Source organism: Rhineura floridana, chromosome 19 (assembly GCF_030035675.1).
Source record: "Rhineura floridana isolate rRhiFlo1 chromosome 19, rRhiFlo1.hap2, whole genome shotgun sequence".
NCBI lineage: Eukaryota > Metazoa > Chordata > Lepidosauria > Squamata > Rhineuridae > Rhineura > Rhineura floridana.
The window spans coordinates 10,430,527-10,454,042 of NC_084498.1; the positions used below are offsets into that span (position 1 = coordinate 10,430,527).

The window sequence follows — 23,516 nt, forward strand, 5'->3', positions numbered from 1 at the left end:
CAGTTTCAGGTAGGGATCACTCTTGGCCCTACCTGGAGATGCTGGGGGATGAACCTGAGACCTTCTGCATGCAAAGCAGATGCTCTGCCAGTGAGCTATGGCTCTTCCTCCATGAAGCAATGGAGAGAAGCGAGGGAAGGCAGGGAGGGCTTAGGCTTGCTTCCATGTTAAGTCCCATGGGGCATGGGACTTGATGGAAAAGGGTTTTGAGGAGGAATCTGAAGAAAGGAAAAGGTGGGATCGTGTACGTGATCTCGGGGGGGGGGAAGCATATGAGATTTGATGATAATTGAAGCATCATTTCAGAGCAACTATACCGTCCTATACCTAAGCATGATGGAGATTTGTAGTTCAGCAATATCTGGAAGGCACCAGGTTGCGTTTCTTTGCAAAGAGGAACCGAAAGGGATTTTGACCCTTTTCAGAGGCATCCTTAAGGGATTCCATCATATTCAGCCAGCTAGGCAATTAATTTGTACCTTGCTTTTGCCTTCACAAGGAAGCCCAAAGCAACTAATAACCTCATACAAGAACAAATACAATAATTCTTATGTTTCCCTATTGTTGTAGGAGGCACAGATATAGTTTCGTGTTTTATGGGCCAGAACGTGGCCATTCCGGTTTACAAGGGTGAGATCCAGGCACGGAATCTTGGAATGGCAGTGGAAGCCTGGAACGATGAAGGTCTGCAGCCCAATGACTTATCTTGTCATTTCCCCCCGAATCGACACTGTGGTCAGTGTAGAAGAATTTCTGACAGGACAGAAAGCTTCGGGCTGTCGGGGCAAATTAGGGTCCCTTCCTCACCCCCACTGCCAGTTTTGGGCACAAGGGCTCTTTGCAAACCCCACATGGCTCTTATTTTGGTAAAAACAGGTTATTCCCCAGAATTCATGAGAAGGAGGTTTGGAGGCTGAATGTTTGGCCCTTGGGGACTCTCCTCAGGCCGCACCTCTCACTGGTCCTGCTCTGTGCCCTCCTTGGGTGCTTTTGCTTGGCTCGAAGGGGTCCTTGAACTACAATAATCCCTCGCTTGCCTGCAGGGAGAATAGAGAGGACAGTGTGTAGAAACTAGCCAACTGTACAAAGGCAACATTTTATATTTGTTGCTCCGCCCACTTCTACCTCTGGCTCCACCCACCACTGGTATGTGGCCCCTGGAAGGTTGCCCAGAAGGAAATGCAGCCTTTGGTCTGTAAATGGTTCCCCACTCCTGCACTAGGGGAAGCGGCTGTGTGTGTAATTAACCCCTGATTGTACGAGAGTTGGCCACATCCCAAAGACAAGAGCCTCACATCTGTTGCTTCACAGCCCTTGGGCTGAACATGTACTTTACCCCTGCCTGAAAGGGTCCTCTCTGATTCCCACTGCTGGCTGAGACAAGCCAGATGGTTACCGGAGACAGGGTCTTTGTGATTGTGGCACCCCATATACAGCATTGCCCCCTCTAGGGAAGTTCACCTGACACCGTTGTCCCTCCCCACCGCTCCCCCAGTGCCAGGTGGAACCCTCGTTCTTTCTCTTGGCCTTTTAGGCTTTTACTTGTGGTGTTTGCTCTGCTGCTTTGTTCTTGAGGTGCTTGCTTACCGCATTGTATTGCTTTTGTTACGTTGTGAGCTTCTCGAAGAGCTTTGATTGAACAGCACCCAATAAATAACCTTGATTAAGTATACTAGGATAAGCCTTGGGGATGCCTGTGGGGTGTGTGGGGAGAAAGGAATTCTCCCATTTACTCTTTATGGAATAAAAGTGGCCAGCCTTCCTGAAGAACATAGTATCATAGAATAATAGAGTTGGAAGGGGCCTGAAAGGCCTTCGAGTCCAAGTCTCTGCTCAGTGCAGGAATCCAAATTAAAGCAGACCCGACATAGTTGTCCAGCTGCCTGTTGAATGAAAAGAGTCCTGCTGGATCAGGCCAGTGGCCCATCTCGTCCCGCATCCCATTCTGACAGTGCCCAACCAGCTGCCCATAGGAAGCCCGCAAGCAGGACCTGAGTGTAACGGGACTCTCCCCTCCTGCGCTATCCAGCAATTGGTATTCAGAAGCATATTGCCTGCAACTATAGAGGTGACCTTCCCCAACCTGGTGCCCCCTGGATGCTGTTGGACTGCAACTCCCTATCAGCCAATGCCACCGTGGTGCCTGGTCTCAAGGATTTTATTTATTTATTTATTACATTTATATACCGCCCCATAGCCGAAGCTCTCTGGGCGGTTTACAGCATGATGAGATGATGTGAGTTGCAGTCCAGCAATCTGGACAGCACCAGGCTGGTGAAGAGTAGGCTAGAGTGGGGACAGAGAAGGTCTTAGTTCAGGGGTGGGAGCCTTTTTCAGCCTGAGAGCTGCATTCATTTCTGGGCAACCTTCTGGGGGCCACATGCCAGTGATGGGCGGGGCCAGAGGCAAAAGTGGGTGGAGCAACACATGTAAATTTTACCTTTGCAGAGTAGACTGGTTTCTACACAGACTCACATACCCCTCTCTATCTTCCATCTGTCTAGGCAAGCAAGAAGCATTATCAGAGTTCAAGGACACATTCCAGCCATGCAAAAACACTCAAGGAGGGTATAATGTCAGGGCAGTGAGGGGCATTGCCTGGGGAGAGAGGGTGTGGCTGGTGGGGGGGAGGCATGGGAGGAGGGGCTTGGAGGGCCACCAAGTTTGGCTCCCAAGCATGAGGATCCTCATCTCTGTGGACTTGCATGAAGCTGCACAAGAAAACAATGATCACTTGCATGATAAAATACTTTTGGTATGTCCAAAGGGCTTGGGGAAACAAGGCCTTGTTCTTGATCCTTAAACAGGCAAGCCAGTCTGGGGAGAAAGCGGCGAGTTGGTTTGTACCAAGCCCATGCCCTGCCAGCCGACACACTTTTGGAATGACGAGAATGGAAACAAATACAGGAAGGCATATTTTTCCAGATTTCCAGGTATGTAATGAGAGAATTTCTCAGTGGTGCGTTTTTAGGAGGAAGGGCACATTGTTGGTCCTGCACTTGTAAAGCCTGCAGAACTCATATTTGAACATGGCAGTTGAGGATTGCTGTGGATACCAGTCTTTGCTTATAAAATTGTGAGCCTGATTGAGCTGATGTTTGCATGTTCCTGCTCGCTTGCACTCTCTCTCTCCCCCTCCCCCCGTTAGTATTGCAAGAGACATTTTCAAGGGCCTGTCTCTCTGGTATAACCTCTCCCCATCTTCAGAAACAAACTGAAGTCCCAATCACATTTGCTTCGGGTGCAAGTGTTGATTTGATAACAGGTTGCAGTCCTGTGCCTATGTGTATTGTTTTCTGGGGTTCTTCTGTTGCTACATTCTAGGTCAGGGGTGGGGAACTTGTGGCCCTCCAGATGTTGCTGGAAAGATGTTGTTGGACTTCAGTTCCCATCTGCCTCACCCAACATGCACAAGGGTCAAGGATGATCGGAGCTGTGGTCCAACAACATCTGGAGGACTACAGGTCTCCCACTCTTATTCTAGAAGGCTATCTGTGTGTTGGCTTGTTAAGCAAACATGCAAGAGCCTGATAGTCTTCAAGGTATTGCAAGACCCTGTTGGTATTTTTGAAATATGTTTTATTTAAAAATCTGCAGGTTTTGGTGTAAAGTGGAAAGCATTGCCTGTCTCCCAAAAGCTATTTTAGTGCCCTTTACCGATCAAAGTGACTGAATTACTTTAGGGCTGTAAATGTATTATAAATAGCTTGCTTTACCACAAAATTATTGTGGTTGCTATATTAGAAGTACCGTTTATTCAGACAATAATTACAGATTGAATTTACTTTTTAAATGTTTTTGTTGCAAATGAAACTACAAGCTGCTGAACTGTAAGGAACCTAGCATCACTTTGGTTTTGCCAGTTCATGAGGAGCAGACAAAAAATAATAAAAACAGAAGAAACCATCAACATTCTAGTAAAAGAAAGAAAATGATTGTGTATTCTGAAAATGATTGTCTCCTCCAGTCTTCATAGAATCATAGAGTTGGAAGGGGCCTGTAAGGCCATTGAGTCCAACCCCCTGCTCAATGCAGGAATCCAAATTAAAGCATCCCCAGCAGATGGCTATCCAGCTGCCTCTTGAATGCCTCCAGTGCTGAATTACCACCTCCATAGGTAATTGGTTCCATTGTCGTACCGCTCTAACAGTTTGGAAGTTCCTGATGTTCAGTCAAAATCTGGCTTCCTGTAACTTGAGGCCATTATTTCGTGTCCTGCACTCTGGGACGATCGAGAAGAAATCCTGGCCCTCTTCTGTGTGGCAACCTTTCAAGTACTTGAAGATTGCTATCATATCTCCCCTCGGTCTTCTCTTCTCAAGGTGAAACATGCCCAATTCTTTCAGTCTCTCCTCATAGGGCTTTGTTTCTAGTCCCCTGATCATCCTTGTTGCCCTCCTCTGAACCTGTTCCCATTTGTGTGCATTCTTCTTCAAGTGTGGTGTCCAGAACTGGACGCAGTACTCAAGATGAGGCCTAACCAGTGCTGAATAGAGGGGAACCAATGCTTCATGCAATTTGGAAACTATACTTCTGTTAATGCAGCCTAAAATAGCATTTGCCTTTTTTGCTACCATATCACACTGTTGGCTTGTATTCAGCTTGTGATCAACAACAATCCCAAGATCCTTCTCACATGTCGTATTGCTGAGCCAAGTACCCCCCATCTTATAACTGTACATTTGATTTCTTTTTCCTACGTGTAGAAGTTTGCACTTATCCCTGTTAAATTTCATTCTGGTGTTTTCAGCCCAATGATCCAGCCTATCAAGATCCCTTTGAATTTTGTTTCTTCCGAGGTATTAGCTATCCCTCCCAATTTTGTATCATCTGCAAATGTGATAAGCATTCCCTGCACCTCCTCATCCAAATCATTAATAAAAATGTTGAAGAGCACTGGGCCCAGGACCGAGCCCTGTGGTACCCCACTCATTACTTCCCCCTAGTTTGAGAAGGAACCATTGATAAGCACTCCTTGCGTACGATTCTGTAGGCAACTGTGGATTCACTTAATTCCATGCAGCCCACACTTAGGTAGTTTGCTAATCAAAATAACATGGGGCACTTTCTGAAAAGCTTTCCTGAAGTCGAGATATATTATGTCCACAGCATTTCCAAAGTCTACCAGGGAGGTTACCTGATCAAAAAATTAGATAAGATTAGTCTGGCAGGATTTGTTCTTGATAAATCCATGTTGGCTTCTTGGTCTCTTCCACAGTGTCATGCAGGCGTAAAGCACTAATTTCCATAAAGAGAGCTGAGAAAAGGAGGGGAACCATGACTTAATATATGAACACCTTGTCTTAAACATTTTATTCACAAGAAAATTCATGATCCAAATTTTTTAATTGTTCTAGTTTTTGGGAAAAACAAAGAAAAAGCTCTGGAGAAATATCTGCTTCCCCCCCCCCCGAATTTCCCCGCTTTTCCCCCAGGCCTTCACATCTTTATTTGATGCAAAACCCCTTCTGTCTCATTCACGGCTACATTTCAGTACCCACACTTTTTTTCTGTCTCTCCAGCATCCCACTCTCAACTCCTGTCTAAGCAGGCTATGTGTATTCAGTATGCAGTAGGCACCAGCCATCAAAATCATTAGAAAAATCATTCTTGCTTAGTATCGAGCTGCCTAGTTCTCGTACTTCAGTATCTCTATTTTTAAAGCTTGATAACATGCAGATTTAAATTGAATTGGTTAAACTCAGTTAGTAATTCTGGTCACAGCAATGTCATGCTGGCTTTTAATATTGGTTTGAATTACTTTGATGTTTAATGTTCTAAATGGCTTTTAGGGTTACATTTTATGTGTATTAATGGATATATAGTTTGTGATCTGCTTTGCGAGGCCATTTTGTTTTGTCTGGAAAGGGGGTCTATAAGGTTATTAAACAAAATCTGTTAAAAGGCTGAGGACTTAAACTCCTTGAACCACTTGATAAACTCTGCCACTTTTCTGTATTTTTATGTGTGTTTTGTGAACTGCCTCTAGTTTTTATGAATGTGAGGGCAGCTGGATTGTTGTTAAATGACCCGGTTAGCCTCTGTTTGGGTTTTTCCGGACAGGTGTCTGGGCTCACGGCGACTACTGCAAAATCAACCCCAAGACAGGAGGCATTGTCATGCTTGGCCGCAGGTAAGCCATTGCTTTGGCACGACCATATGCAAAGGATGCTTTGTGGAGGTTAATAGACTGGCTTCCTGCACCTGTTGGCTGGGCATGTGGAGATGAGGTGCCAGTCTGAAACTGCTTGCTGGCTCGCATTTTTGTTCTTCATCACCTCTGGGTTTTTTCCCAGCATCCTGTGGTTCTTCCAAGATTAGCACAAAGGCTAGCCCACAGGCAGCTATGAGGGCAGGGCTTCCCCAAGGCATTTTGCTGCCTGAGGAGCAGAGCAGAGCAGCCAATGTTCCCCCAGTCAAGGTGTATAGTACCCAATGCAGGTTACTTTGGCCCCTGAGGCAGGCAATCCCACAAGAGTTGTTGCATTTTTTTAAAAAAAATACAATAATGATAAATGAAATAATAATTTGCTATCCTTTGTGATTCCTGTGAATCAGCTGTTTGAGGCGACCACCTTATTCTGCCTAATAGTAGGGCCAGCCCAGTTTTGGTGAGTTGAAGCAGAGCCCTTGTCAAGTAATAGGAAAGTTGTTGAGGATTTTGAACTACACATGCGCACATGCACGTGTGTACACGTACATGCTGACACATGGACACAGGCAAGTGTGTGTATATACACAAATAGCTATAAAAGCATCAAATAACACTTTGCACATGCTTGCTCTGGATCCCTTTTAGGATTCGGTTAGTCACGAAAATAACACATGCATCCCTTTAACTAACAAAACAGAGCTTTTCGTTATGTGGCGAAATGTTTCGTCTTTCGTCTTCATTAGATGCTCTGATAAAAATGAAAGGATGCTGTTGCCAAGATGGCTGTCAGAAAGTTGAGGGTGGAATGTTCAGAATATGCATCTTACGAAATATTGCAGTGAGGTATGGGATTTATATGTGGTCATAGGGGACGCTCCCACATCTGTTAAGAACATAAGAAGAGCCTGCTGGATCAGGCCATTGGCCCATCTAGTCCAGCATGCTGTTCTCACAGTGGCCAACCAGGTGCCCATGGGAAGCCCAGAAGCAGGACCTGAGTGCAAGAGCACTCTCCCAATCTGCAGTTCTGAGTAACTGGTTTTCAGAAGCATCCTGCCTCTGACTATTGTGGCAGCATACAGCCATCACGGCTTGTAACCATTAATAACCTTATCTGTATGCTCACTAAGAGCAAAACTATGCATGATGTTAAGTGGGTGCAAGCAATTTAATGTACAAGGTTTTTTTTAATTAAGTAGTTAGTGCAGGGGTCAGAAGGGAGGAGATGTGCAGGCTCAGATCTGGGGTGCCAATTGGAGCTTCCATTCTGCAGAGGAGAAATGCAGGAGCCACATTTTCATTGGTCCTGCGGTGGGAAGGTCAAGGAGTTTTTTAATGTAAACCTCCTTGCGCATCATTGTCTTAAAACTATTCCCTCCCCCATGTTGGCTGTAGAAAAAATTTAAAATGTGGACATTATTTGCTTACACACAATTACTGTTGCATCTTGTTTGGCTCTAAGGTTCCTTTGTTTGTTTGTCTTTGAGTCACAAGCAGCACCACTGATGAAGGGTTTCTGAGGTTTGCAGAACTACAGAAAAAGCTCCAGGGGGCAAAACACTACAATGGAATTGTGAGCCAATGAGGGACTGTGCATACTCAGAGGGCATGGAATGCTGACTCTCTGAAGAGGGGAAATGGTGGGAAGGGGAACGAAAGGGAATATCACGGAGGGCCTGAGTGACTGGAACAGTCGACAGGAGCGCTCCATGCGGCAACATTTTGTTGCAGGTCGCTCTACAAAATAGAAATGGGCATTGTGTGACCCTCCATATGTTGCTGGACTCCCAACTCCCATCAGGCCCAGCCAATAAGGCCAGTGGTCAGGGATGATGGGAGTTATAGTCCAATAACAGCTGGAGAGCCGCAGATTCCCCATCATAAAAGGCACTTCAACATAGCAACATGGGAAGCTGCCTTATTGTCCCGTCCAGAGTCGGACCCAAGAGGCTGAGACGTTGGTGCAAGTAAATCTTGTTTTATTAGAGTAATGGATACATCAAAAGCAGTGCGCTTCATAGAGTTCCTACAATAACTCACTATAATTCCCTAACAACACTTTAGACATGCTCTGCAACGTAAAAGAGAGTTGATGCAACACCCCCCTCCAAACTCAGCAGACTTATATAGGGGACGTTTTGGAGCGCAATCTCTCACTCCTTCGTACCCCCTTCCCGCCGTCGAGAGCAAGGTGAAGGGGGGCGAACTTCCAAGGGCTCGTCTGACAAAACAGGGTCCTTATCAACAGACAGGGAAGTAGAAGGCTGGGAAGCATCAGACATCTCTAAGTTACGGGTGGACAAAGGGGGAGTTACTGCTCTTTCAGAATCCTCCCCTAACGGCTCCGAGAGGGCGTTTGGAGGCTGAGCACTATCCTGAAAGGGGGAGGGTTCCCCCGTGGGAATTGGCGGAGCATCTAACACACTCCCTTCCTCCAAGGCTGGAAAAGACACAACAACAGCTGGACCTTCCACGCCTTCTGGCCGTGGAGGCGCCTGCAATTCATGCCTTCCCCCTCCCTGCTCGTCGAGAGCGGAGGCTCGACACTTATACTGAGTCAGACTATTGGTCTATCTAGCTCAGTATTGTCTACATTGACTGGCAGTGGCTCTGCAGGGTTTTGGACAGGGATCTCTCTTAGCCTTACCTGGAAATGCTGGAGATTAAACCTGACACTTTCTGCATACAAACCAGTTGCTCTGCCAATGGGCTATGGGCCTTCCTCCTGCTGTACCGCAGTCCCCAGGATTCCTTAGATAGAAACCGCAGTAGCTAAATCTATTTAGATTTATACGCTTATTGTGTGTGTGTTTTTCTGTTCTTGTTTAAGACTGTATAAAAAGTCATTCTAATGGGTATGAACCTGTAAGGGGTAACTAACTCTTGTAACACAATTAAATGCTAGCCTAGGGATTGTTTTTGTTGCATATTTAACACAGTTGTTTTATTGCGAATGAAGATAAATTGCCTCCATTCTGTCTTTTTTCATCAAACCTTGATTATGTTTTAATGATTGTTTTCCTCTCCGGCTTCTTCATTTTTTCCCAGTGATGGCACGCTGAATCCAAGCGGAGTGAGGTTTGGGAGTTCAGAGATCTATAACATAGGTATGCAACTTAGCACTTATCCACTCTTCTTCTGCCTGTGAATTATAGTATCGACTAACTTAACTCACTATGCTTCTATCTTGCCTTCTTTCAAGGAGCTCAGGGCTGCATGTGCAGGGTTATCTTGTTCTTATCTTCACAACAACCCTGTGTGGTAGCTTAGGCTCAGAGCAGTGTGGGCTGTAGGAATTGCAGAGGCTCAGGCAAGTCAAGTCACCATTGACCCCATCTATAAGGAGCGTAGTCCTGGACTCTGCCATGTGTCTGCTAAGTCTCTTAGTGACTAAAAGAACATCTGCCATTCCTTCACATGCCCCACACAGTGGCCTGGTTCACACACAACACGAAGCCTTTGTTTGAAATTGCAAACCCAGCCCATGGCTTGTTTTCTGCCAACAAACCATGATGAGAAGCTTGTTGGCTCACAAACCATGGCTTGTTTTAATTGTCTGATGTTCTGTCTTAATTCAACAGTTTGCTTAACCGTGGTTTGTTTGGCCACCCTACTTCAGGCATTCAGCAAGAACAGCTGGAAACCAGCCGTGCTTTGGAGAGGCAAGCGCTGGCCGGTCTGCTTGTCTGAAAGACAACTTGTGCTTTGTTGAACAAACAGTGGCTAAAGCAAACCATAGCTTAGAGTTATGTGTGAACGCAGCCAGTGAAAATCCCCTGTCAGTAGAAACATTGGAAGCTGTGTTATACTGTTTGTCTACCTAACCCAGCATTGTCTGCTCTTAACCGGCAGCAACTCTTAAGGGCATCAGGTTGGGAAACACTGCCCTACAAATTTTGCTGGGCTCCATCAGCTCCAGCCAGCATGGCCGCAGTGGTTAGGGATGAGAACATAAGAAAAGCCTGCTAGATCAGGCCAGTGGCCATCTAGTCCAGCATCCTGTTCACACAGTGGCCAGCCAGATGTCCAGGGGATGATGGGGAGCTGTAGTCCAAAACACCTGGAGGGCACCACGTTGGAGAAGGCTGCTTTAGGATTTTAGACAGAGGTCTTTCCAATCACTTGCAACGTAATCCTTTTAACTGGAGGGATTGAACTTGGAACCTTCTGCGTGCCAACTGTCTACTCTGCCGGTGAGATACAGCCCCCCCCTGAGCTTGTTGGCCTTTATAGAGTTGCTCATTTAGGAACGCCTGAAAAATGTTTCCATGGTCTCCTGGAACTTGGTTTGAAAACAATTGTGCTACAGTTAATTTTAACGGGATTATTTATTTGTAGCCTTCCATCAAGCGTCTCAAGGCTATAAAAATATCTAAAAAATAGTTAAAAACAACACACGAAAACAGCAGATATATTTAAAACAAAACAGAAAATAGACACGCATGGCAGAGACTCTTTCATCCAGCTGGGCAGGCTCTTTCGGAACAAAAATGTTTTCCAATGTTTCCAGAAAGTGCAGATAGTGGGTGCCTGCCATGTCTCAACAGCAATGCTATTCTGCAGAACAGGAGCAGCCACACTGAAAGCCCTCCTCCAAGTTTCTGTGGAGTGGACTTCTGATGTCTTTCGGAACTTGTTCACAAGGTTGTTTAAGAAAAATACTTGTTTCTGACAGGCATGTGAGAGATTTATTTATTGTCAAATATACCTTGCCCTTCATTGTAAAATGATTCCAGGACAGGTTGCAACATAACATACAAGTACAGGCATACCCCGTATAACGTTGCTTCACTTAACGTTGCCTTGCTATAACGTACATGCTCCATTCATCCCCATACCCCGCTTAACGTTTGCGCTCTTCGCAATAACGTACACTTTATCGGCATGACGCCGCTGCCATCTAGTGGTGATTGCATGCAGTACAAGTGAAGACAATTGCTTCACTTAAAGTTTATTTTCGCTTAAAGTATACTCTCCGGTCCCATTGCGAACGTTAAAGAGGGGTATGCCTGTACATGAAGTGGCACTGAAAAATAGATCAAGGTTCAACAAACCACAGTTCGATAAAACCAGTCCTGCATCTGTCCCACTTCAAGAACAAGTCCTGCTGTTGTTCAGAGCCTGGCAGATACGAGTAGGGGAAACGCAAATGCTTGTGAGTTTTAAGGTCCAGAATAAAACACCCTTATGCTGTCCCTGTAGTTAACACTCTGACTCTGCTTAACATTCATTCTGGCTCCACCTGTCGCTGGCCTCCCTGCCTTCCATCCTACCAGTCTCAATGAGCACTGGACAATACTGAGACATTTTGTGAACCAGTATTCTATTATTTTTTTTTAAAGCCACACAGAATGAAAATGCAAAGATGTGTTGTGGTTGTCATTATCTTCTAGAAGCATGGCATTGGCGCAGCAACTCTTCATTTCAAGGATTGGTGTGCACAGTCCCTTGGCTATGGTGGCTTGCCCTTTCCAAGAGGCCCAGCACACAGGGGCCTTGTTGTTTTTTGAGAAGCATCACTAATAGATTCCTTTGGCTATGCTTCGCTGCCATAACTCTTCTCTACGCACAAAGAGGTTGCCAGCCCGGTCTGTGAAGTCAGCAAAGGGAGGGCAAGAAGGATGGCACAGGATCTGCGGTGGAGTGAATTGAAGCACTGTCTGGCTGCAATTCTGTCCCTCCCATGTGGGCTGCAGTTGACCTTAACAGCCTTCCCTTTTCACTCTCCATCATTCTCTCTCCTTTTTCTTTATTTTCTTGGTATAGTCTCTCTGTCTGGCCTTTTTTCTTTCTCTTTTTGGGATGGACTGGAGAGGGAGGAAGTTGAGAAAAATAACACATTTCCTATCGTAATCTCTGACCACTGGCTGCACTGGCTGAGGCTGATGGGAGATGGATCCCAGCAGCATCCATAGAGCCACATGTTCCCCATCTCTGCTGTAAAGATATTCAACTGCCTGGTGAGAATCTCATACAAAGTAGTCTGAGCTTCCTCAAAAGAAAGCAGGATAAGAATGATGAGTGGCTACACTTCTACTTTAATTTCTGTCTGTGTGGTTTGACATTTCTTTGTGTTATCATTTGATTTATAATTTAATTCTGTCTACTGTTTTTAAAGTCTGTCTTTATTGCTGTTTCGCCACCCTGGGCTCCTTCGTGCCACCCTGAGTGCCTTCAGAAGGAAGGGTGGGATATAAATACTACTACTGATGATGATGATGATAATTTTATTAAAGCTTGTTAAATAAATATCTGGTGCATGCTGGTTAAAAACATAAAGGCCCCATCTGCACTCTACATTTAAAGCAGCATTATACCACTTGTCCCCCCCCCCCAAAGAATCCTGGGAACTGTAGTTTGTTAAGAGTGCTGAGAGTTGTTAGGAGACTCTTTATTTCCCTCACAGAGCTGCAATTCCCAGAGTTCCCTGTGAAGAGTGATTGATTGTTAAATGACTTGGGGAATTGTAGCTCTGCGTGGGGAATAGGAGTCTCCTAACAAACAACTCTCAGCACCCTTAAGAAACCACAGTTCCCAGGATGCCTTGGGGAGAAGCCAGGACAATTTAAAGTGGCATGATACTGCTTTAAATGTGCAGTGCAGATGAGGCCAAAGAGAGGCCTGCTGGATCAGACCAAAGGCCTACCTAGCTCAGCATCTCGTTTGCCACAGTGGTCCACCAGATGCCTATGTGAAGCCACATGCTGGGCACAAGGGCAATAGTCCTCTCCCACTGTTGTTCCCCAGCAACTGATATCCAGAGGTAAGCCGTCTCTGTGATACTGGTTATAGTACATAGCTATTATGACTTGTAGCCCTTTAAAGCCATCCAAGTTGGAGGCCATCATGATAGCATGTCATTAATTGCATTCCTTATGAATTAATGAAAAAGTATTTCCTTTTCTCTGTCCTGAATCTTCTCCCATCCGGCTTCAATGGATGATCCCGGGTTCAAATACTATGAATGGTTCTCGCATCCCACTTTAGCCCAGGGCTTCTAAAGTAGTTTGCAAATCACCAACATTTAGCTGTACAAAAACAGCCCTTTAACAGGTTATAAAATCTACAAACCCCCATTCCTTACTTAGGAAACAGGAAAATGTCTTATACCATGTCAGACTTTTTGGTCCATCCAACCTAGTATTGCCTGCTCTGACTAACAGTGGTTCTCTGGAACCTCAGGGTAGTATTCAGCGCTAGTCCTACTCAGAGTAGACCCTGGACATGGCTAACTTAGGTTCATTAATTTTGATGGGTCTGTTCTGAGTAGGACTTAGGCTGCAATCCATTACATGTCTACTCAGAAGTGAGTTCCATTGGTTTCAGTGGGACTTACTCCTGGGTAAGCGTGTATTGGACTGCAGCCTTAGTTGAATACAGCCCTCAGAGTCTTTCTCATTGCTTTCCACCTCATCCTTTTAATTGGGGGTGCTGGACATTGAACCTGGGAACTTCCCAGGTCCTCCCTTCTGCAGTGACATCCTGTAATTGGTTGAGTGGCTACTCTGATGGAGGTTGGAAAATCCTCCAGTCTGAACCCTCAGAAAAGTGGTCAAGAAATTAGAAGGCCCTACCTAGATCCTCAGATAAGAGGGAGAAGTGCCGCCACAGAATATGTTATACGGTGATGGAACTATATGAGAGGTGCTGTTCCTTCAGGCTGAACTTTGTAAGGGCCATGGAAAGTTACTGGGCTAGGTTCGAGGTGTTGGTGTTGGTGTGCAACGCTCTAAACAGCTTGGGACTAAGCATACCTAAAAGATCGCCTCATCCTCTGCATACCCATCCAGTAACTGCATTCTGCCATCCCATCAGGAGGTCCATTGTACAGGATGTCGGAACGAGTCCTTTAGTGTGACAACACCTACACTTGGGAACTCCCCCTCCTCCCCTTGTGTATCTGACAGGCACCTGCTCTCTTGCCTCTTTGGTGCCTGCTAAAGATGCTCCTCTTTCAACAAGCCATCTAAAACCTTTATCCCAGTTGGTATCTGTCTTGGATTTGAATTGATTTTGTGTATGGGCTGTTGTTGTGTTAAATTATTTTTATAACTTTTTAAAAAAATGTTTTTATATATGCAAAAATTTTTAACTGTTTTTAAATATGTTACTTTTATACATGTTGTATATAAAAGAATGGAGAGCCATATGCACCACCTTGAGCTCCTTGGAGGAAAGGTGGGATATAAATGTAATAAATAAATTGTAAGTTGCTTCGGGATGTGTTACGGGAATTTGAATAAATAATAAGGGTTCAGGCTGGATGCAGTTGTGTTTCAGGACCAGAGTCCCAGAGCTGTCCAATCTTGGCTTAGACCAGTGATGAGGAATCTGTGTGGTGCTTGAGGTGTTTTTGGATTTCACCCAGCCAGCATGGCCAATGGTCAGGGATGATGGGAGTTGATGGCCAACAACTTTTGGAGAGCCATGCAGATTCCCTTCCCCATCTCTGGTTTAGACTAAGAAATCTTTGAAGAGAAGCCACCAGTGGAGGCTGGTCCATTAGGGCAAATGAGACACTGCCCCACCAACCTCAGTCTGCTCTCAGCCAGCCGCCATCTCTTTGCCATCTTAATTACAACCAGTCCAGAGGGTAGTACTGCCTGGCAGTTTCCTCCTCCTCCTTGGTCTCAGTGTTACACTTCTAAGGATGAAGATGGGGGCAAAACTAGGATTAGTTAGCTCTGCCTGTTGTTAGCTCAGGCTCCACCTACTGTTGGGCTTCCTGCCTTCCACCACACCAGTCCCAACAGGCCCCAGCCACTACTTCAAGCCACCATGGCCTAGCTTGTTATTGACGCACATACACTGTTACCTGCCCCATGGGATGAATAAGTCTAAGCCAATGTTTCCTTTGTTTTTTCAGTGGAAGCTTTTGAGGAGGTTTCAGACAGCCTCTGCGTCCCTCAGTACAACAAAGATGGCGAAGAAAGGGTGATCCTTTTCCTGAAGATGGCCACCAACCAAAAATTCAGTCCAGATTTGGTGAAACGTATTAGGGAAGCGATTCGCATCGCGCTGTCAGCTCGGCATGTTCCCAGCCTCATTCTAGAAACTGAAGGCATTCCGGTATGTCAATACTTTTTTCTTAGTTCTTGCTGGTGCTATTATTTTTTTTTTCATTGTCACCTTGGAATAGTAATTAAGGAGCAGTTGTCATCTCTCTTCAAAGCCCACACATGCCTGGAAATTTTAGCCTCATTTTTTAAAAGTGGATTGGAGTCTTATAAATAGTTTGCCCATGTTGCTTAGTAACTTGTGTGAGCGCTTTTCTTCCTGAGTGAGCCGTCTCTTTTTCATCCTTTTTAAACAACAACAACAACAAGATAGCCACCTAATAAACATTTCTACTTGGTTTATAAATATGCATGCACCCTGTTGCTATACTGAGAATTCTTGGGTGTTCTTGATAAGCGCATAAGAAGAGCCCTGCAGGATCAGGCCATCTAGTCCAGCATCCTGTTCTCACAGTGGCCAGTCAGATGCCCCAGCAGGAAGCCTGCAAGCAGGACCTGAGCACAAGAGCACTCTCTCCACTTCACAGCAACTGGTATTCAGAGACGTACAGCCTCGGTTGGGGATGGGGTGTCTAATCCTCTTTTTAAACTCATCCAAGAGGGTAGCCATCACTGCTTCGTGTGATGTAGCGCTTTCTTTTGTCTTATAGACTACCCTCTCCCAATTTGTTACCTTCTGGAAGTCATTGGACTGCAGTTTGCATCATCCCTACCCATTGGCCAAGGGTGTTCACTTAGTTATAAAAATATTTCTATACTGCCATATCATAAAATAATCAAGTGGGTGCACAACAATAAAACATAAAATACCATTAAAAGGAATACAGATGATAATTAAAGTAACTGCAAAGGTCCGTCGGCACAGAGGAGTCTTCGAGAGACGACTGAAAGTCAGAAGTGGAGGTGACTGCCAAATCTCTGCTGGAAGAGTGTTCCATAACATTCTAACAACATTCAGTGCCCAAGCTTAGGCTGGTCAGGCCTCTGTAACAAAGGAGGCAACTAACAGCACTCCTCTGGGTGATCTCAGTGATCCAACAACTTCCAGGGGGCACCACATTGGTTACCCCAGTCTAGCCAGTAGGTACTTGAAGGGGGTTATTGTGCAGACATACCAGCCTGGAGAGAGCCGATGAGTGTAGCAAAAATCACCTGTTCACATTATGAACTGCTATCTCCAGCATATTGCTGTCCAAATTGCACCTCGCCCAGTTGCCTCCTAGTGGTGGAAAAAGCAGTGCTAGAAAACAAGATCCCCATCATCTACAGCCAGTTTAGCCAGTGGTCAGGGATGATGGGAGTTGAAATCTGACAACATCTGGGGACCCAAGGTTGAACAATACCACTGTAAAAAGGAACAATGTATGGGATGGGTCTGGACTATGGAATCCCACAGGAGACAGCAGTGACCACCAACCTAGATAGCTTCAAAAGAAGATTAGACAAACACATGGAGAATAAGGCGATTGATGGCTACTAGCCATGATGGCTATGCTCTTCCTCCATGATTGCAGGCAGCAGGCTTCTGAATACCAGTTGCCGGAGGTTGCCGGGGGGGGGGGAGAGTGTTCTCGTGCTCAGATCCTGCTAGCGGGCTTCCTATAGTCATCTGGCTGACCATGGAGAGAACAGGATGCTGGACTAGATCTGGCTTGATCCAGCAGGCTCTTCTTGTGATTTTATGACCTGATCTCAGGTTTTCCCCCAAACTACGGAATATCAGCTTCAACTGGCTCAGTAAGCTGAAATCAGAGAAAAGTGAATCAAGGTATTTCTATGACAGCTGGCAACTTAGGAATCCTAGTTTAGATCATTAATTAGCTCACACTCTGAAGGAATGTGTAACTGAATTCTAATTACGTTTGGAGTTCAAACCTGAGCCTACATGAAAGCAATCAGAGCTGCACTCTTGCTTTCTTCAGTTCTTTTTCTGGTTCCCCCCACTTTTCCTTTGAATGTACCTACTGGAACTATATTTAGCCTTATCAACAATAATTTGCCCGCCGTTCTTCTTGTTCCTTTTAGGAGTAAAGAGCAGAGTTTACTCTTTCTATGTAGGCCAGTCTGTAGGAAGAGTGTGCTCTTGTGCTCATGTCCTGCGTGTGGCCTTCCCAAAGGCATCTGATTGGGCACGGTGAGAGCAGGATGCTAGACACTGGGGGCTCTGTCCAGTATTTTCTGTCCACTAGTGTAAGGGAGAGTGGTAATGTTGCAGAACAGAGGAATTCAATGCAACAGTTGCACTAGAGGAAACGCATTGCGCAATGTTCCATTGGTGCAAAACATTTTGCCAGCGGAACATGTTTAACACTACGTATCTTTAACTTAGCACTACCTTGGATATAATCCTAAACTTTTTACCAACTAACCATATTTATTGCTCTGTAGGCAGTCAGGCAATTTGCATACACAGATGATAAAAACAATAAAATGGGTGCATACAAAATACATTAAATAGTACTAGGCCCCGTCTGCAGTATACATTTAAAGCAGTATTACATCACTTGAAACAGTTATGGCTTTCCCCAAAGAATCCTGGGAAGTGTAGTTTGTTAAGGGTTCTGAGAGTGCTCAAGAGACCCCTCTTCCCCTCACACAGCTACAGTTCCCAGAGTTCCCTGGAAAGAGGGGTTGATTGTTAAACCACTCTGAGAATTGCAGCTCTGTGAGGGGAATAAAAAACACCCCCCACTTTTGCAGGGGCAAGTAGCTTGGTAAAATGGGTGAGGCAGAGGATTTGGCACATTACTAATTTGGAGGGTACCACATTGGCTACTCTTGATCTAGTTATAATCTTTTTAAAAACAAAAAGTCCTTTACCCTATAAGATAAGGCAGTGTTATTATCCCCCATATTGCCGATGGTGGGACTGAGGAGGCTAAGAGAGAGAGTGTGGTTTGCCAGAGGGCACCTAGCAAGTTCATGGCAGAGGCAAGATTCAAGCCAGGGACTTCATAGTTCAGTCTCTTAGAGCAGGGCTTGGGAACCTCAGGCTTGGAGGCCAAATGTGGCCCTCCAGACCTCTCTGTCTGGCCCTTGGAACTCTCCTCACACCACCCCCTTCACTCTCCCCACTGTTTCATACCCTGACTGTGTTTGCCTGGCTGGGATGTGTCCTTGAACTCTGATAAGGCTTCTTGCTTGCCGAGAGAGAGGGGGGGAGGGGGAGGGAGGGAGGGAGAGAACTAGTCTGCTTCACAAAGGCAACCGTTACATTCTTTGCTCAGTCCACTTTTGTCTCTGGCCCCTCCCACCACTGGCATGTGGCCCTCTGAAGTGTACCTAGAAAGTAATGTGGCTCTTGGGCTGAAAAAGGTTCCCCAGCTCTGTAATAGACACTAAACTACCCCAGCTGTCCTCCTAATCTGGGGCTGTGTACATGCCATACATTTAATCCACATTTAAAGCACCTGACTTCCTCCAAAGGATCCTGGGAACGGTAGCTTACCCCTCCGAGAGCTACAGTTTATTTATTTGATTTATTAGTAGCTTGTTACATGCAGGTCTCCAAGCAAGTTACAACATTATTAAAAAGCCAAAATAAATATACATAAAACAAAATAATAAAACCACCCCTGCCCCCATACAGTCACAGAAAGCTTTGGTAGCACCCTAATGCAGACAGTGTTATCGTCTATCAAATGCCCGGGAAAAGAGATTAATCTTTACCTGGTGCCAAAAAGATGTCAGTGAAGGCACCCAGGGGACTTCACTTGGGAAGCATATTCCACAGACGGAGAGCGGCAGCTGAAAAGGCCCTTGTCACCATTCTCCAAGAGGGACTCACAGCATCCTGAACAAATTACAGTTCCCAGGCTTTATGTGCTTTAAATGTGTGGTGTGTACACAGCCTAGGTTTTCATTCTGCATTAGAAATACGAATGTGGAAGCCATGAGAGTATTCACTTTCCCTTTGTTAATCATCAACACGCAAAGAAGTAACTTGTGATTTGGTGTGTCTCTGGGACGTGAGCACAACTTCACCATTTGCCTCGTTCTGAATTTCACAGTACACGATAAATGGGAAGAAGGTCGAAGTGGCTGTCAAGCATGTTATTGCCGGGAAGGAAGTGGCTCAGCGGGGCATCTTCTCCAATCCAGAGACACTGGACCTCTACCGAAATATTCCTGAGCTGCAGAACTTCTGAAGGAATCTGCCTCCTGCCAATCTCTGTGCTTGTATGCGTGCATGTATGGTTTAGTATTGTGTATATAATATGTATATGGATACTGTATGTAAAAGAAACTTTTTATTTAAGCAATGGTGTTTCTTTTTTAAAAAAAGAAACTTTTGCCAAGTGCTTCATGAAAAGGCTTTTTGGAAGGGCAGCCCTGGAAATGTTGGTGTACTAGATTTATTTTTCTTTCAGCCAATAAGCGCTTGTCTTGCCTTTTTTCAAATATAACTGGTTACAGAGACTTTTAAAATAATCTACACTAAAACCATGGTTTTCATTTTCTTTTAAAATTGAGGAAAGAGGGTGAACATCCCATGGGATGATAAGACATATTCCATTTGGCTTAAGTTGGAGTTGGGGAACCTGCGGTCCTTCAGATGCTATTGGACTGTAACTCCCATCAGTCCCAGCCAGCATGGCCTATTGTCAGGAATGATGGGAGTTGTCATTCAGGCACATCTGGAGGGCCACAGGTTCCTCACCCTGGGTTTGAAAGCTGTGTTCTGAGGATTCTAGGAAAGCTATTGGAAGCTTCTCAGTGGGAAATTTAGAAAGCAGTGGACGAATTCCCATGCTTGCTCACCACTACTGTTGCATTTGAGCTTTTCTAGACAAAGGGGATGTTGGGCGTGATAAAAAATGGCATTTTCAGTGATGGTAGGGCCCAGCAGATTTAGACAAGAACTGAAAGTGTCCCCTAGACCACGTCCCCAAATCCTTGGCAATGGACAGAGCATCCATGATGGATAATTCCATATGGGAAGGTTTCCTAGATGCAAGGAAGTTTTCAAAACCACTGAATTAATGAGTCCTTTCAGTTTCTAAAATGTTTACTTTTTTGGTTTTTTAAAAAAGAGATCTGGGTCTGTGTTTAAATCTTTTTTAATTTTTTAAAAATACTTATTTTTAGAATGACCTTCACCATCCTGGTGCCTCCAGATTGTTTGGACTGAAGGGCACCAGGTTGGCGAAGGCTGTTTTAGAACTGAGCATGTTTTTGCTGCTGTTCAAAATGATACTTGAGTTTACAACTAGAGTATGAAAGATTTAGCAGCATTGTGCTTGCGCCCTCTTGAAATCAATGGGACCAAAATCAGTAGTATCTAGCTGAAAGTTCCATCAGTTCACTGGGATTTTATTTTACTTTGGATTGGCACCAGGATTTTGCTGCCTTGCCTCTCCAGACCTCAAAATCATCTCTCTTGACAAAGGGCACGCGCTGAAATTGGAAGCATGACTGCGCACTTAAGTTTTTCTGAAATGTTTTAAAAAGTGGTTAGAATTTTTATAAACTTGAAGGAAACAGGCCACCTTGATCCCCACTGCAGATCCCGAGTATGGAAGCAAATGGCTTAGTCACCAGTCTTGCACATCCACATTTTTAACAGTGCATGGGCCAAAGGTGGACACCATAGCCCAGTGGTAGCCAATGTGGTGCCTAGAGAAACTGATTGACAGCAACTCCCATTGCCCCAGCCAGCATAGCCAGTGATGAAGGATGATGGGAGCTGAAGTCCTAGCAATGTCTGGAGGGAACCTCATTGGCCAAAGACTCCCCATGCCATAGACTCTGCCCAAAGACTCTCATAAGCAAAGGATGCTTGATCCCTTTCTTTCACAGTGCCAACAGCAACGGTAGTGTTGGTATGGCAAGGCTCTTTAACTCCCATTCGCCTTGTGTTGGTTTGTACATAGGAGGTCAGACAGGAGAACTCTGGCTGAAGCTCTTTTACATTAGATGCTGGATAGTGGGAAAGGATGCTTAAGAGCCCTTTGTCTCCAGCGTGGGTGATATCTGTACCATACATTTAAAGCACATGGTTCCTGTCACCCCAGAAAAGAATCCTGGAAGTGGTAGTTTAAGGGTCTTGGGAGTAGTAAACTACAGTTCCCAGGTTTCTTTGGAGAAGTCATATGGTTTAAATATGCTGTAAATGTATGACAAAGGGGGAATTTTTGGCCCTCTAGTTGTTGCTGAACTATAATTCCCATCATTTCTGGCCATTGTTCATCATCATCATCTGGAGGGCCAAAGGTTTCCCACATCTGTGGTATGGTGTGGATGTGGCTTTGGCTTTTGAGGGAGAAAGCAGTATAAGTAGGAGAAACAAGAAAGGGAGAATCTGTGAGATTGAGGGTTACTCCGGGCCCAGGGAATGTGCACCTTTGGGTGGCTGGATTGAGCATGCAGGCAGCATCTGCCTATCCTGTGTCCCAGAAACTCGGAATACCTTTGTGTTTGGTAGGCAATATGTTTAATTTCCTTTCTTGCTTTAAAATAACACCACATGTTCTTTGATGGGAAGAAAAAGAACTAAAATGGTGTCTTGGTACTTTCATCTGTCTGGGTTTGTAAAGGGATTTTTTTTTCTGTCCTAATAAAACAAGCCATTACAAGTTATGGAAAGCAATGAAATGGAAATTAACAATCCATTTTATTTTTCATAAAAGGAAGATGCAGTTGTGAGAACTCTGCTGAAAAAGAAAGTTTGGTGTTTGAGCAACTTCTGTGTTAGTTGGACTGAATGGTGGACAAATTCTGTCTTGGATTTTTTCCCCTTGTTAAAATCATGATGTTGAGTGAACTCAGTGATGTTTTAAGGAATTTAAAGTTAATAAAACTGCAGAATAAATTCTCATCTTTATTGTGGAGTGAATTGATTGCATGAGTGTATAGAGCTGAAGTCAGTCAACCCCAAATAGTTAGCTGATAACAGTTCTTGAAAAACTGATTGAAGCAGGGCTGGCATAGAAGTTGTGTACAAAAGATATGATGGGATTTTACTTATTCATGTTGCATGGGTCCCATAAACTTGACAAGACTTTATACCTGCCATTGCCAAGCTGGTTTCCTCCAGATGTTTTGGACTTCAGCTCTCATCAGCCCCAGCCAGCACAGGCGTTGGAGTTCAAAACCTCTGGAGGGCACCAGGATGGCAAATGCTGATTCATACCATCACTTCCCATCTAGTCTGATTTCAAGATGGTGGCCCTAATTCAAAATGGCCACTAAAAGCCTTCCTCTCCTTGCTTCTGAGGTTGATACCCCAGGAAATAATGATAGAACCTTGAAACAAAAAATGAACGAAAGCTGAGATCTTAAGTATTTAGTTGGCGCAGCAATGGAATAACCAACTGTCCTGCAAGTACAGGCTATGTTTAATGTTTACGGTTAAAAATATAGAATTATTTCCCTCTTCAGTCAAAAGCAGATACTATGAATTTTGGACTCAAAGATACTGGAGTATAACAAGCCATAATGTTGGGTATATTACTATGACATGATATATTTTGAACAACAGCAACAATAAAAATATGAATGTAAGAGATAGGAGGCCCTGCGGGACATAGACATTATTCTGAGGGAAGAATTTGGCACTTGGGGGGTTCTGGGCTACAACTGACAGGAGTGGGGGAAGCCTGAAGCCTGTCAGTAATGCTTCAGGGTTCTGTAATTGGGATGAGGAGGGCAGATTGGTAACCACTCTGAAGTCTCAAGATTAAAACAATATTTCTTTATCTCATAAGATTTAAAAACTGTTAACCCAGCCAGTTCATGAACAAATTATGTAACAATTACTGGAAAAATTAAACAGCAGTCTGCAAGGACCCAGCTCAAAACTCCTGCTGGTATCTTGGCAACTGTAGATTTGTTGAGTTAAATAAATAATGCCGGTTAACTGTTGCCAGTTGAATAGCAGTTTTTGTCACAGGCCTTTTCAGTATATCAGAGTCTATACTTCTCTTTCCTGCTCCTCAGGCTACTTTCCTCCCCCCTCTTCAGCTTCTCCACTTTGCTGCTTTCCCTAGTCCAGCCTTTCCCAACTAGTGGGCCACCAGATGTTGTTGGACCACAACTCCCATCAGCCTCAGCCAGCATTGCCAATGGTCAGGAAAGATGGGAATTGTGGTCCAACAACATCTGGTGGCCCACTAGTTGGGAAAGGCTGCCCTAGTCCATCTAGGAGCAGGAAACCTTTTACAGACCAAGGGCCGCATTCCTTCCAGGGGCCATGTAGCAATGGTGGGTATGGCCAGAGGTAAAAGTGGGTGGAGCAACAGATGTAAATGTTACCTTTGTACTGTTGGCTAGTTTCTACACACTGTCCCCTCTGTTCTCCCTGCAGGGAAGCAAGAGGCATGATCACAGTTCAGGAACACATTCCA

General features: G+C 44.8%; 1 protein-coding gene across 4 annotated transcripts in view; it reads left to right on the plus strand.

The window, feature by feature from the left end:
- AACS (acetoacetyl-CoA synthetase) overlaps positions 1–21,988 on the plus strand; it is an 83,097-nt gene extending 61,109 nt beyond the window's left edge. For 3 of the 4 annotated variants that reach the window (XM_061602859.1, XM_061602856.1, XM_061602858.1), the window contains exons 13-18: positions 571–735; positions 2,808–2,933; positions 6,064–6,133; positions 9,203–9,261; positions 15,021–15,223; positions 19,182–21,988. In XM_061602859.1, coding sequence (XP_061458843.1) covers positions 571–735; positions 2,808–2,933; positions 6,064–6,133; positions 9,203–9,261; positions 15,021–15,223; positions 19,182–19,319 — 761 coding nt within the window. In that variant the 3' untranslated portion in view covers positions 19,320–21,988. The remainder of the gene's footprint in view (positions 1–570; positions 736–2,807; positions 2,934–6,063; positions 6,134–9,202; positions 9,262–15,020; positions 15,224–19,181) is intronic. The other variant, XM_061602857.1, reaches the window with a different exon arrangement.
- Positions 21,989–23,516: the final 1,528 nt, after the last annotated feature.